Source organism: Lithobates pipiens, unplaced genomic scaffold (assembly GCF_037356315.1).
Source record: "Lithobates pipiens isolate NorthernLeopardFrog02 unplaced genomic scaffold, aLitPip1_a1.2 Scaffold_25, whole genome shotgun sequence".
Lineage (NCBI taxonomy): Eukaryota > Metazoa > Chordata > Amphibia > Anura > Ranidae > Lithobates > Lithobates pipiens.
This window is the reverse complement of record NW_027507787.1, coordinates 164,823,307-164,838,357: the sequence shown is the minus strand read 5'-3', so window position 1 is coordinate 164,838,357 and position 15,051 is coordinate 164,823,307. Positions and strand designations below refer to the sequence as shown.

Sequence of the window (15,051 nt, the reverse complement as noted above, 5' to 3'; positions counted from 1 at the left end):
GGCACTGCACAGACCACTAGGGACAAAGTGGGTGTGTAATTTTTTTATACAGTACTGTAATCTGTAAGATTACAGTACTGTATGTGTGTTTTTACTTTTTTGAATTTGACGCCGATCTCCGCTCCCGTGCGCCGTAACGTCGCAGGGAACGGAGTTCGGTGGCACTCGGGCACTGTGTGAATCGAGCAGAGGACGGCTCGCACACACATCGGGGGGACATCGCTGGATCCAGGGGACAAGGTAAGTAACCTCTCCCTGTATCCTCCCTGTATCCAGCGATGCGATCCCGAGTCTGGCTCGGGGTTACCGCTCGTGGTACTGAAATCCCAACCCGAGCCAGACTCGGGATCACCGCTAGGGAGGTTAAGTTAAACCTTTTTTTAACCTCTGCATTTAAATGAATTATGAAAAGGAAAATCCATCATTGAAACACTAAGGCTGGGTTCACACTATTGCGAATTGGATGTGGTTTTCCTATATCCAATTCGCATGTCAGGAGATTGTGACTTGCTCTCTATGGAGCCGCTTCACACATCTCCAGAGTGGCTCTGGAGCAAATTGCACAGGAGTCCTGTGCATCTTCTGGTCCGCTACAGGTCCGAATTCAGCCAAAAATTCGTACAGAAATCGGACCTGGAACAAAGAACAGGGACGCACCGAACCCCTGCTGTGAGCCGCTCCACACGGCAGTGTGAATCCAACCTGAAAGATTAGAGAATGCTCAAGTAACTAACAACAGATTGTGTTCACTTCTATCATGTGCAAGGAAAACTTTTTTTAAATATATTTATTTTTTAATGGGCTATTCTTTACTTACTAAGCGAAATCACCCCCCAACAAATCACTTTTTCGCAGGATGCTTGGATGATGTGTAGACAGTAATTAACCAAATTATAATCACTCAATGAATAAATACAGCAACTGAAAATATCTGAGCTGTACTGCCATCTATTGTACAATTATGGAATTGCATCAGCCTTTTATAGGATAACTGCACTTTCACCACTTCAATACAAGGCACTTTCATCCCTTCTTGCTCAGGGATGCAATTTAAATGACAATGTGCAATGTTTATCATTTTCTTTAAATAGAGCTTTCTTTTGGTGGTATTTCATTATCACTAGGTTTTATATTTTTTGCTAAACAAATTAAAAAATAAAGAAAATTTAGAAAAAATGTTTTTCTTAGTTTCTGTTAAACACTTTTGCAAATAAGTAATGTTTCTTCTTCACTGATGTGCACCAATGAGGCTGCAATGATAGACACTGATAAGGCTGCACTGATGAAGCTGCACTGATGGGCACCTATGAAGCTGCATTGATGGGCCCACACAGATAATCAGGACACTTATGATTAGTGCCCTAAATATCAGTGTAAACAGTGTGTTGACAGCCTTACCAGTTATCAGCACTCCTTTCCTCACACAGACACAGCACGCAAGAAAAGGACTGGCGATAATTAGCAAGTCTGATCATCATGTGATAAAGGGCTGCTGTGGCTCTTTACCATGGTCTGTGATCAGCTGTGTCCTATTGACACAACGATCATAGAGCGCGCCTGATGCGCATCCCAGGGGGGCGTGGCTTTGGGAGGACGCCCTCCCAGAATGAGAGAGCCGTGTAGTGTGGTAATGAGGTGGTTAAAGTGTTTTTCCACTGGAAAAAATTCAGTCAGCAGCCACAAATCCTCAAATCCTGTAGCTGCTGACTTTTAATAACAGCACAACACCATCCTCACCCAGGCAAGTTCTTTACTAGCCTTTGGATTTCTGGTGCCTGCATTCTAACTGTGGAAAGCTAGCTGTGTCACAGAAGACTGCGGGGAGGGTGGTGGAGAGGAGAACTTCAGCTCAGATTGCCTTGGTGATCCAAGTGAAAGTGGGTACCTTTTAGAACTAGGTATACATTCCCCATCATGCACCCCCCCCCCCCCCAAAAAAAAAATGAGGAAAGGGGGAGGAGGGCTTAAAGTGCAACTTTTCCTTTTTGGTGAAGCTCCACTTTAAAGTATAAGGGCCCTTTCACACAGCAGCTCAGTGTATCTATGGATTTCATGGGTGGTACTTGCATTTTCCCCTAGACTACTATTATATCTGGCATTTTGGGTGAATTTTTGCATACCAAAAATGCAGCATGCGGGACTTTTTCTGTTCAATTTCAGTTCTGCCTTAAATTGGTGGTCACTGAGCGATGGTCCACTTTAAATTAGTGGTCACTGAGAGAAAGTCCACCTTGGATTGGTGGTCACTGGGAGAAGATCCACCTTGGTCATTGGGGGAAGTTCCACCTTAAATTGGTGGTCACTAAGAGACGGTCAGCTGTAGATTAGTGGTCATTGAGATAAAGGTCCACCTTAGATAATTAATCACTGGGAGAAAGTCTACTTTGTATTGGTGGTAACTTGGAGAAGGTCCACCTTAGATTGGTGGTTACTTGGAGAAGGTGCACCTTAGACTGGTAGTCACTGAGAGGAGCTTCACCTTAGATTCATGGTCACTGGGCAAAGATCCATCTTAAATTGGAGGTCATTGGCAGTAAGTTCACCTTAGATTGGAAGCCTCTGGAAGAAGGTCCACCATAGATTGGTGGTCATTAGGAGAATGCCTATTCTAAATTGGTGATTGGTGATGTAAAAGAAGTTTACAACATTTATTGAGAATCAATAGGTGATTGACCACCTATTGATTCAAATGTTATTGTTTATATTTCAATACATTTTTTATACTCCTTTTACATACTCTTTGTGCACTAGGGCCAGTAAAGTCTCATAAGGGGGAGTTCCTTCTCCACTCTACTGTCTTTTTGGGGTGTAGGCCCAGCCCATCGGTCAACCATATCACCTCTCTCTTCTTTGTACTGATCTAAGATTGACCTTCTCCCATTAATCACCAATTTAGAATAGGCATTCTCCTAAAGTCCACCTTAGATTGGTGGTCAATGGGAAAAGGCCCACACTGGATTTGTGGTCATTGGAAGAAGTTCTGCTTTAAATTGGTGATCACTGGGAAACGGTCCACTTTAGATTAGTGGACATTGAGTGAAAGTCCATCTTAGATTAGTAGTCACTGGGAGAAGGTCCAAATTACATTAGTAGTCATGGGGGAAGGTCCAAATTAGATTAGTAGTCACTGCCAGAAGGTCCACCTTGGATTGGTGGTTACTGGGGGAAGGTCGATCTTAGATTTGTGGTTATTGTTTGAAGGTTCATCTTAGATTAGTAGTCAATGGGAGAAGATCCACCTTGAATTGGTGGTCATTGGAAAAAGGTCGACCTTATATTGGTAGTCATTAGGAGAAGGAGCATCCTAAATTGGTCACTCGGAGAAGATACATCTTAGATGGGTAGTCATTGGGCGAAAGTCCACCTTAGATAAGTGGTCATTGAGGGAAGGTCCACGTTAGATTGGTGGTCACTGGGAGATGGTCCACCTTAGATAATTATAACTGGGAGAAGGCCTACTTTGTATTGGTGGTAACTGGGAGAAGGCCCACCTTAGAAAGGTGGTCACACGGAGAAGGTTTGCCTTGGATTGGTGGTCACTATACGAAGGGCCACCTTAAATTGGTAGTCATTAGCAGAAGGTTCACCATAGATTGGTGGTCTCTAGGAGAAGGTCCACCCTAGATTTGTGGTCATTGGCAAAAGGACCACCTTATATTGGTAGTCATTAGGAGAAGGACCATCCCAAATTGGTCACATTAAGAAGGCCCATCAGTTATTGAACTCTGGCCTGGCTGACTACTCTATCCGGTTACTGGACTCTGGCTATGCTTTGACTACGCTTTTTCTATTTACCTTTTTATTTAATAAACAAGTGTGATTTAATTGTACTTCTGTCTCAGTCTGATTCATGGTCTCTGACATAATCACTAGGAGAAGGTCCACTTTGGATTTGTGGTCACTTGGAGAAGGTGCACCTTAGACTGGTGGTCATTGGCAGAAGGTTCTCCTGGCACGTGTCTTGTTAAATTTTCCTTGTGACGCGAAGAGCCCCCTCCAGCTGTATTATAGAATTTAGGTAGGTATTTTAAATGGGGGGAACGTAAAACCATGGCTCACTCACCTGTTTTTAAGCCTCCCACCATGGCCACCTGTGTAAAGACACAAATTGATGTCATTGGTCACAGGTCTGATAGGCAGAAAGTGCTCACTGCCCAAGGAACCCCTGGCAACCTCTAAAGAAACCCCAGCCTTCCATGGAACTCTGGTTGAGAGAGACTGGGTTAGATCCTCTCTGGAGTTTTTTTTACTGCTGTCTGTGTCCCCATATGGGGGATTTACCTCTATATTCGTTCTGGTTACCATTATCACTGAAACAGAAAGTGAGGAGAAATCCAAAATTTGAAGGTTAGGTAATGCAAAATCTTGTGTAGCACTGACCCCCGAAGGAGCTGCTGGTTTTATTTGGGCTTACCGTTACCTCACTTGTTTGCTTCTCCGTCTTGGGGTTCCCGTGGTAGATGGCCCAAAGAATATGGAAACTGACACTGAATCCTCTTTTGGGTTATTTATTTAGAACAGAACAGAGTCTCTCAATAAAGGGTAGAGGGTTAGGAGTGAGTTCAGGTACTTGGATTGCAAAAATTGAAGTCTTTAGGAAAAATCCAGAGAATAGAAACTGTTTCACAAATGGATTTAACAACCCCTGGATAGACCTCTCTCACTAGGCCTAACAGACGTGTGAGATACACTTGAGTGTTACTGAGGGATGTGGATACATTTAAAGAACTGTACCAGGTTCTCTCAGCCGATCCGGCAATACTGTATGAGCGTTGATCCAGGTTGCGTCCTTCAACTAAGCCTCCAGGCTTCTTCAGAGAAATCAGCCCTGCACAAGGTCTTCTCTTGAAAGAGTCCTCCCCTGGGTTTCTTCAGTTGCTGGGCCTCTCCCTTCAGATGAGACGGCACCGGACCACCCTTGGATCAGTAGGCCCCCAAAATCCACTAAGGCCTGTCCCTGTAGTTGCGTCGCCTCGGGCCAGCCAGCCCCAAGACTCAGGATGCATGGTTCCGCACCCCAGGCCAGGAAGGCCATGGGGCTGAGTCAGGAGGACCACCAGAACCGAACAAACAGAAAATAAAAGACCCCGCCAACGTGGTGTCGGTACCTTAAATACCACCCCCCAGAATGCACAGCAGGAAAACACTCCCACTGGACTGGTTCTGAGAGAATAGTGGCATTCAATGCATACAGCTAGACTGCGTTTCTACTCTTGCCAGCGGTGACAGCAACACCTGCGGTCAAGGAGAACCCAGTGCAACCCAGCTGGACTGGTACTGAGACCAGAAATTTTGAGAAATAGTCCCGAAACCCAACTGTGACTTCAGGCAAATTAACTTTTCAAAAAACATAGCGCCTGCTCATCAGGAACCAGCGCTACACTTGCAATGGGAACTTCCTTTTGTGTTTCTGGGACAGGAAGTGAAAAAAAACATCTCAATGAGACACAAAATATAACCTTGCAGGGGTTTTAATCCCTCCCTACTCTGAAACTTCAGAAAACGTTTCGTCCATACATACAATGTAAACAAAGAACTGGTAATGTGACACAATGAGGGGCAGGGGTATTCTCTCCATTGTAGGGTGTCTTTGTTCATTGACCCCAGAGTGTGTCAGTTACCTTCCTCATCTCCCCCCTCTGCGCTATACAGGAATAAACCTGCGGTATAATCATGCCATCCACCACACATTCACCCCAATACAACTTTTGCCCTCTCTGTCGCCAAAACTAAACATGGCAGCGGCGGCTTCCTGGGCGCTTTGGATGATTGCAGAGCTTCAGTGTTGGCGGTTACCTGGCAACCGTCAGACGCGGAGCGGAGAAGTAGAGAAGACGGAGAGAGGAGGCAGCTGGCGGTGTCCAGGACTTTCTATCCCGGGGTCTCGGTGGGGACAGAGAGCAGCATGGCGGAGGTGAGAGAAGGCGGAGGACGCCCGGGCTGCACCGGCTTTGGGGGGCTACAAGTCCCAGCATACCCTGCGGGCAGAGGTGGTGTGTCTAAGTGTACCAGGAGCTGGCAGGGCATGCTGGTATTTATAGTCCTCCACACCTGGGACAGGATCCCATGGGGTGTACTACAAGTCCCAGCATGGGACCAACATAATACTATTCTCATCACAATACTATGTAAAAACAATATATACAGTATAATATAGATCAATAATAATATAGTGTAAGAAAAAAAGAAAAAAATCATAATAAAAGTCATAACAAAATGTAAAAAAAAAAAACACACAAAAATACTAATAATGTAACGTAAACAACAAAAAATTCTAATAATACATAATAAAATATAAAACAATAATATAATGTAAACAAAAAAAAAAGTAAAATAATAAAAAAATGATTAATCATCAGTATTCAAACAAAGCAAAACACAAAACAAATAAAAATCAACAAGAACAAAGTAATGTAAAAAAAAAAAAAAAAAGATAATTATGGAGAAGTTTGTGATAGTCAGAAGTTCTGTAGGATGTCAACATTGTTTGGCACAATGAGCTGTTTGGTGTGTTGCCTCGGTTACAGCCGGAGCCCGTCTATTAGGGGCACATTAGCGCAGCCCCCCCCCCCCCCCCCCCATCCATGCATCCGGACCCCTAATCTACATTCGGGGCTCTGGACACATGGATTCCAATGAGGGTTTTTTTTTTTTTTTAAGCACATGAGTAAAGCCAGAGGCTCTAATAGGCTTCAAAAAAGGATGGGCTCGGGGTGCAGAGCATTGCGCTCCGAACCCACCCAGTTGTGTGACAGTAGTGAATGAATATTCGTTATTGCCACACTGATCCTCCTCGCAGCCAATCAGGAAGCGGGTCTTGAGACCTGTCACCCGATTGGCTGAAAGGACATGCAATCCTATTGAATGCTTAGGAGGAGGAGGGAGAAGATGCACGACGGAAGCCGCCGCGATGGAGAGGAGAAGAGGACACAGGAGCCACCGCCGGAACGCTGCCCGCCCGTAACCAAAAAAAAAAAAACACCAGCCACCACTGGGGTACCTGATGAGGCCTCCTGGATTGTCTGGGAATCTATCCTTTTACCTACCATCTGGGGCCATTTGAGAAGACACCTGAGCTCCTAAAGCCCCATACACACTATCAGATTTCCTGCTGATTTTTGTCTTCAGATTTACCAAAACCATATAATATGAGGCCAAACCTTAGGAGTTGCAATTTGTATGCAGTCAGGCAGGCCCTTCTACTACATGGTTTTGGTAAACCTGAAAGAAAAAATCAGAAGAAAATCTCAGCCCTTGTACACACGGACGGAAATTCCGACAACCAAATCCGTCGGATTTTGTCCGTCGGATCTTGTCCAAAACTGTTGCATACACACGGTCGGACAAAGTTGTCAGAAAATCCGATCTTTCAGAACGTGATGACGTAATTTCGTTACGATGGGACTACATTCAGGCTAGTAGCCAATAGCTTTGATGTAGGAATTTGATCTGAGCATGCGTGGCACTTTGTCCGATCGGAATTCTCTACACATGATCGGAGTATGTCCGATCGGAGCAGTTTGTCGGAAAATATTTCCAGCAAGTTGGAAAATTTGGTTCAACGGATATTCCGACGGAAACAGTCCGATGCAGACCACACACAGTCGGAATATCCGACAAAACGGTCTGATAGGACACATTCCGACGGATTCTCCGACCGTGTGTACAAGGGCTTACAGTGTGTATGGGGCATAAGAGTGGATCTAAGGTCTGAATGAGCATTTACTGACCTCCCTGGCTCTCTGGTAAGCCTCCAGTGTGAACTTGCTGTGGGTGTCACGTTTGCGGTTTCTGGATTTCTTTATTCAACACACACAGACTTTCCTAGAGGACTTTCTCTCTATGGACTTTTTTTGGATTTACACAATTTTTTTGTACAGATTATTGATTATGCACTTATTATATGTATAGTGCTGCACTTTTTTTTATCTAAAACACAATATTTACCCCATTTTTTGTACAGTGTAAAAGATGATGTTACACAGGTAAATAGATACCTAAAATGTCACGCTTTAAAATTGCGCATGCTCGTGGAATAACAACAAACTACAGTACTTAAAAATCTCCATAAGCGATGCTTTACCTTTTTTTCCTCATGTTGTCAGGAAAACTTGTCAGAAGAGACTCATGCTGATAGCAGAGGAAGGAAGCAGCAGACAGAAATGACACTTAGTGCTCTGGATTGAGACAAGTACACACAATAGAAGGATATGCTTTGTTCATATTTCATGTCTGAGGTTTACAATCACTTTAAGGGCTTGTTTACACTAGCGTAACCCTCTCAAGTGTGATCTGCTTTTTTCTAGGGTGTTTTTAGAAACACCACCTAACTGCCTGTTTTGAAACCCTACACCAACACCGCAACAGCATGTACTGCTTACGGTTGCAGGACAGTTCAGACGCAGTCCAATGGAGATGAATGGGTGGGCATTACTGTCTGTGAACGATGACAGGGGGGTCTAATTCTTGGAGCAGCTTCCATTACCATTGTCCATTACCTTTTGAAGCTTAACGTGATTGTAAACCTTGAGTCACTTCTGACAAGTTTTCTTGACACCAAGAGAAAAAAAGGTGACAGGAGGAAGCTCCAGCACACAGCCTGTGATTGACAGCCTCAGCTCTGTTGCTGTGTGTTGTGGGGTGGGGGTGTGTCCCTTCCCTCCAATCAGCTCTTATGCCGCGTACACGCGGTCAGATTTTCAGACAGGAAATGTTCGATGGGAGCTTGTTGTCGGAAATGCGTTCTTGACGATCAGAGTTTCCGACAAGATTTGTGTGACCGTGTGTATGCAAGACAAGTTTGAGCCAACATCCTTTGGAAAAAAAACATGGATTTTGTTGTGGGAATGTGCGATCGTGTGTTTGCGGCATTAGAGTCCTCCTTACTGAGCTCTGCATAGTGTGAATTCAGCTCTCAGCCCCCTTTTTTGACATCGAGTCTCAGACAAGCTTTATGCACTCTGGACTTTAAAACCACTTCAGCCCCGGGAGGATTTACCCCCCTTCCTGAGCGGGCTATTTTTGCGATACGACACTGCATTGATTTAACTGAAAATTGCGTAGTCATGGGGCCCTGCACCCAAACAAAATTGATGTCCTTTTTTTCCCCACAAGTAGAGATTTCTTGTGGTGGTATTTGATCACCTCTGCGGTTTTTATTATTTATTTTTGCGCTATAAACAAACAAAGCATCATTTTTGAAAAAAACTATATATTTTACTCTTTGCTATAATAAATATCCCCAAATTAAAAAAAAAAAGTTTTTCCTAAGTTTAGGCCGATATGTATTCTTCTACATATTTTTGGTATAAAAAAAAATCTCAATAGGCTTATATTGATTGGTTTGCGCAAAAGTTATAGCGTCTACAAAATAGGGTATAGATTTATGGCATTTTTATTATTATTATTTTTTATTACTAGTAATGGTAGCAATCTGTGATTTGGACGGCGACATTGCGGTGGACAGATCGGATGCTTTTGACACTTTTTTGGGACCATTGACATTTATACAGCGATCAGAGCTAAAAATAGCCACTGATTACTGTATAAATGTCACCGAGAAGAAAGGGGTTAACACTAGGGGGCGATCAAGGGGTTAAATTTGTTCCCTCTCTGTGTGTTCTAACTGTGGGGGGAGATGGGACTGCCAAAGGGAGAAGACTGATCAGTGTTCCTATATACTAGGAACAGACGATCTGTCTCCACCCCCCTGACAGAACATGGATTTGTGTGTGTACACACACAGATCCTCGTTCTAGCTCTGTCAGGAGCAATCGCGCGTGCCCAGGGGACATCGCGGCCTCAGTACCATGGTGGACGCAAGCGGGCGCGCTCCCTATACCCCTTAAAGAGGCCACTGTGCAGCTACTGCGGGCAGTCGGCAAATGGTTAAATGGATATAGAGAAGAGAGTGCAGCAGATAAACAGATACAACTTATGTAGGAGGATTTGTTCATGCTGTGTGTGTTGTCCCTTCCCTCCAATTTGCTCTCAATGAGCTCTGCAGAGTGTCACTTTAGCTCTCTGCCCCGTTTTCTGAAATCTCAAACAAGCTTTATAAATTCTGGACCTTCAATGGCTGTAGCGGACAGAAAACTGCAGATAAATAGGTACAACCTATGTCGGAGGATTTGTTTTATCTCTGTGGGTATATGTAAGGGTTTACAATCACTTTAAAGGGGAGTGGTAAAAAACACCTCAACTGCACATTTTTACTGCCCCCCCCCCCCAACCGCAAGTTTAAATGAGCCATAACAGATCCCTAGATATCGGTAAAAATCCAGTGGGAATTCTGATCCTTCCTCAATCTAAAAAAACAAAAAAAAATAAAAAAAGGTTGTTTTTTCTGGGGGTAAAATGTAATGTAAGACCTTGAACTGATGTATGTCTCCCCATACAGGAGAAGGTGGAGAAAGGCCTCCTGACGGATGAAAATGCATTTGAAGCACTGGAGAAAGACTTCCAGGAGGTGCTCAGTGAACTTACTGGCGACAAAAGCCTGGAGAAGTTCCGTGTGGAATACGAGAAGCTGCACGCCGTCTTGAAAAAATCCAATGAGAATGAAAAGCGTCTGATGTCCAAATGTCGGGAGCTGAACTCCGAGATCGTAGCCAACTCCGCCAAAGTGGCCACAGCGCTCAAGATTTCTCAGGAGGACCAGACCACCATTGCATCTCTGAAGAAGGTGAGATGCAGCATGCTGGTCACACATTAACCACCTGCCCTCTGGAAGATTTACCCCTCTTCATAACCAGGCTATTTTTCCGATATGGCACTTTGTTACTTTAACTGACAATTGCTTTCATACTGGGGCGGTGCATCTGCAGGATGGAGAAAAAAGTCCTGCAAGCAGCATCTTTGGGGCGGTTCGGGAGAAGTGTATAGACCGCTCCTAAACCGCCCCTGCCATTGAAATCAACGAGCAGCGCTGCCAAAGCGCCTGCAAAACGGTGGCGCTTTTCGGACGCTTTTAACCCCTTGTTAACCCCTTCTTTGGGGTTAAAAGCACCCCGCTTACGCCTGCACAGCGCTGGTAAAGCGCCGCTAAAACGAGCGGAACTTTAGCGCTAACGTGGCCCGTGCCCCAGTATGAAAGGGTTCTAAGTTTAGGCACTTTAATTAAAACATACAGTTGGCAACTCACATTTGAGAAGGGTTAAAAAAGCTCATTTTGTAGGGGAAAAATCCTCCCAGAGGTAAGTAAGATGATAACGATCGTCCGTCCCTCAGTCGCTATGTCTGCAAGGCACTACAGCCCTTTGCTGATCAGCATGGAGTGGAATGATGGCCGTGCTATCACAGTTTAAGCACTGTAATTAAGGTGGCTTTCACACTGGAGCAGGTGGGCATTGATGGTAAAATGCTTGCTATGCCGAGCTGCACCATATTTTGTACTCTCCAGTTCTAGAAAATAAACCACACAATTATACATCAGATTTCAGATTTGATGTCGACTTTCATCAGCGACGGCTCATGGTTTTTTGTTTGGGGGGGGGGTGGCAAACAATAACCCCCCCACCCCCCGTGTCACCTCAAACCGCAAAATCGCACCTCAAACCGCAAAATTGCGCCACGTTTGGGTTGCCATCGAGAAATAATGGCATTGCAAATGCATCGTGCGCTTTGCTGCAGTTTTGAATCACGGGCAGAATCACAGTGATTCCACCCGCAATTCAGAACGACCAGGTGTGAATGGAGCATTAGGCTTTCTTTCTTCTATTTTCTTCTGCTGATCCAGCCAGCAAGTCTTTTTTTCAAAAGCACAAGCTCTCCAGCAGAATGTGCCAGTTACAGAGATGAGACAAACCATTCAACACTGGGCAGGGGTGCTTAAAATGATCATCATTTATATATGTAACCTTTATCCCAAAAGGAAAAAAATGTTTACTGTAACTGATTATACAGCGTTAGGTGGAGTTTGGCTTCAATTTATTTGTGTATTTAAATCTGTGAGTACCTAGAATGACAATGCTGCTGTCCAAAAGTACCCCCTGTGCTCCTTCATCCAGAGGGGAAGCATTCTAATACACGAGGTGTGTTACTGGCCAGATTACCAGGTGAAAACCACATTTAATTATTGATAGGATGCAATATATTACATTTTTGGATTTAATACCGCTTTAATCGCTACATGGTTTATTTAACCACTTCCCGTCCGGCCTATAGCAGAATGATGGCTAGGAAGTGGTTCAGTTATCCTGACTGAGCTTCATATGACGTCCAGCAGAATAAGCTGCAATCAAACACCCGGCGTGCTCAGCGTGGGGATTGGTGGTGTGGTGTTTCAGTCTGACACACAGCATCACCGATCTGATGGAGGCTCTTTACCACGTGATTAGCTATGTCCAATCACAGTGTCAACAGGAAGAGCCATGTATTTTCCTCACTCGCGCTAACAGATGCGAGTACAGGATAGCCGATCGGTTGCTCTCCTGACAGGGGGGTCTGCACTGATTGATTATAAGTGCAGCCCCCCGAGGATGCCCACCCAGGACCACCAGGGATGCCCATCCATGGCCAGCAAGGATACCCACCCATGGCCACCAGGGATGGCCACCCATGACCACCAGGAAAGTCCACTAGAGCCCACCAGGGCTGGCAATCATTGACCATTAGAGATGGCACTCTGTGTCCATCAGCGATGTCTCCCAGCACCTCTGATCATTGCTGACCATCAGTGCCGTCTATCAGTGCCACCCATGAGTGCCGTCTATACGCGGCCTCCAGTGCCACCTATGTGTGCCCTTCAGTGCCACCTATCAGTTCCCATCAGTGCTGTATATCAGTGCCGCCTATCAGTGCTGCATATAAGTGCCACCTCATCAGCACCAATCAGTACTGTCTTATCAGTGCCCATCAGTGAAAGAGGAAACATACTTATTTACAAAGTTTTGTAACAGAAACAAAGAAAACTTTTTTTTTTCCCCAAAATTTTCATTCTTTTTTTATTTGTAGCGCAAAAAATAAAAACCCCAGAGGTGGTCAAATACCAAAAGAAAGCTCTATATGTGGGAAAAAAATATAAAAGTTTTGTTTTCGGTACATCGTCACATGACCGTGCAATTGTCATTCAAAATGTGAGAGCGCTGAAAGCTGACAATTGGTCTGGACAGGAAGGTGTGTAAGTGCCCTATATTGAAGTGGTTAAAAAAAGGTAGAATGGCTTAACCCCACACATTCATTTATATTGTTATTAATTATTGTACAGGTTTTTTATAGCGCCAACCGTTTGCAGACATTACAGTTACATTACAATTTGGTACAAGAGGAATCAGAGTGCCCTGCCCGCTTACAATCTAAAAAGGAAGGGTCAGTTGATACAAAAGGTAATAGCTGTGGGGAATGAGCTGATGGAGGAAGTAAAACAGTGTTAGCTAGAAACAGGATAGGCTTATTTAAATAAAAGGGTTTTCAGGGATCGTCTAAAGATAGATAGATTAGGGGACAGTCGGACAGATTGGGGTAGGGAGTTCCAAAGGATGGGAGAAGCTCTGGAGAAATCCTGGAAGCGGGCATGGGAGGAGGTGACAAGGGAGCTAGAGAGCAGGAGGTCTTGGGATGACCAAAGAGAGGGGCTTGGTTGGTATTTTGGGACTAGGTTAGTGATGTAGCTGGGGGGCAGAGTTATGGATGATTGGGTGAGTGGAAGCCAGTGCAGGGATTGGCATAGAGGGATGGAGGACATTGAATGGTTGGTAAGGTGAATGAGTCTTGCAGCGGCATTCATTATGGACTGAAGAGGGGATATTGCATGTAAAGGTAATCCAATCAGGAGTGAGTTGCAGTAGTCGAGGCGAGAGATAACAAGGGAGTGAATAAGAAGCTTGGTGGTGTCATTAGTTAAAAAGGGGCGTATTCTAGAGATGTTGCGGAGGCTAAGGCGGCATGATTTGCACAGGGATTGGATGTGGGCCTGAACGGACAGTTCAGAGTCTAGGGTTACCCCTAGCACCCTGGCATGTGGGGACAGACTGATAGATCTAGACAGAGAAGTCAGGGGAATGGGCATGTGGGCGGGGAAATATTAAGAGCTTGGTTTTAGAAAATCAGTGATGCGTGAGGAGACTGATGGGGTGAGCTGAGGGGTAGAGAGATAGATTTGGGTGTCATCAGCATATAAATGGTAGTGGAAGCCATGGGAGGCTATCAGCTGACCCAGGGTGGATGTGTAGATCGAGAATTGTAGAGGTCCAAGGACAGAACCTTGGGGGACCCCAACAGTAAAAGGAGTTGGAGAGGAGGAAGTGGAGTTGTAAGTGACACTGAAGGTGCGATGAGATAGGATTCGAACCAACGGAGAGTGCAGCCATGGAGACCAAGCAAATTGAGTTTTTTTAGGAGGAGGGGGTGTACAACATAGAATACATTAAGGTGAAAAACCTGGAGACTTTACAGCTCCTTTAAGGAAAGTCTGTTGGATATTGGAAGGGCGCATCTATGTATCCAGGAATAGGAGGGATACCACTGCTCCAGGCAGGTCCACAGGAACACAAAAGACCTTTCCTCCAGGAATAAAGAGCTCCGGGTGCCGGCAAAGGCATACAGCAAACGAAGGTAACTAGAAAACTCTGGACAGTCGTATTCCAAAAGAAAATTTCTTGTGCCTTTTATTGTAAAAACAGGATCACACTGTACAAACCACAGCAAAGTAATACAGGCTAACACGTTTCACACTACCAATGAGTGCTTACTCATAGCTTTATGTATCCAGGAATACTGTGAGTAGAGACACACATGTAGGATCCTGGTGATTGCTGCTACCCCTTAGGCTTAGGCCCCTTTCACACTACCGATCCGTTCAAGTCCGCCTGTCAGTTTTTCAGGCGGACCTGAACAGATGCTCCATAGAGCTCTATGGAGCGTCAGATGTCAGCGGTGACATGTCCGCTGACATCCGACCCGCTCCGATCCGAAAAAGTGTGACGGAGGAAAAAGCAATTTTTCCATCTATCGTCGGATCAGATCGGGTGACGACGGACACTGCGGTCCATCGTCACCCGATCTCCCATAGGGGAGAGCGGCGCTGTGACAGGTCCGTCCCTACGCAGTGTG

General features: G+C 45.0%; 1 protein-coding gene across 1 annotated transcript in view; it reads left to right on the top strand.

The window, feature by feature from the left end:
* The first annotated feature begins 5,790 nt into the window (after nucleotides 1-5,790).
* The window catches only part of CFAP58 (cilia and flagella associated protein 58), a 109,598-nt gene continuing 100,337 nt past the window's right edge, over nucleotides 5,791-15,051 (top strand). Inside the window, exons 1-2 of the mRNA XM_077455088.1 lie at nucleotides 5,791-5,914; nucleotides 10,400-10,684. Of these exons, the coding sequence (XP_077311214.1) occupies nucleotides 5,906-5,914; nucleotides 10,400-10,684 (294 nt within the window). The 5' untranslated portion in view covers nucleotides 5,791-5,905. The remainder of the gene's footprint in view (nucleotides 5,915-10,399; nucleotides 10,685-15,051) is intronic.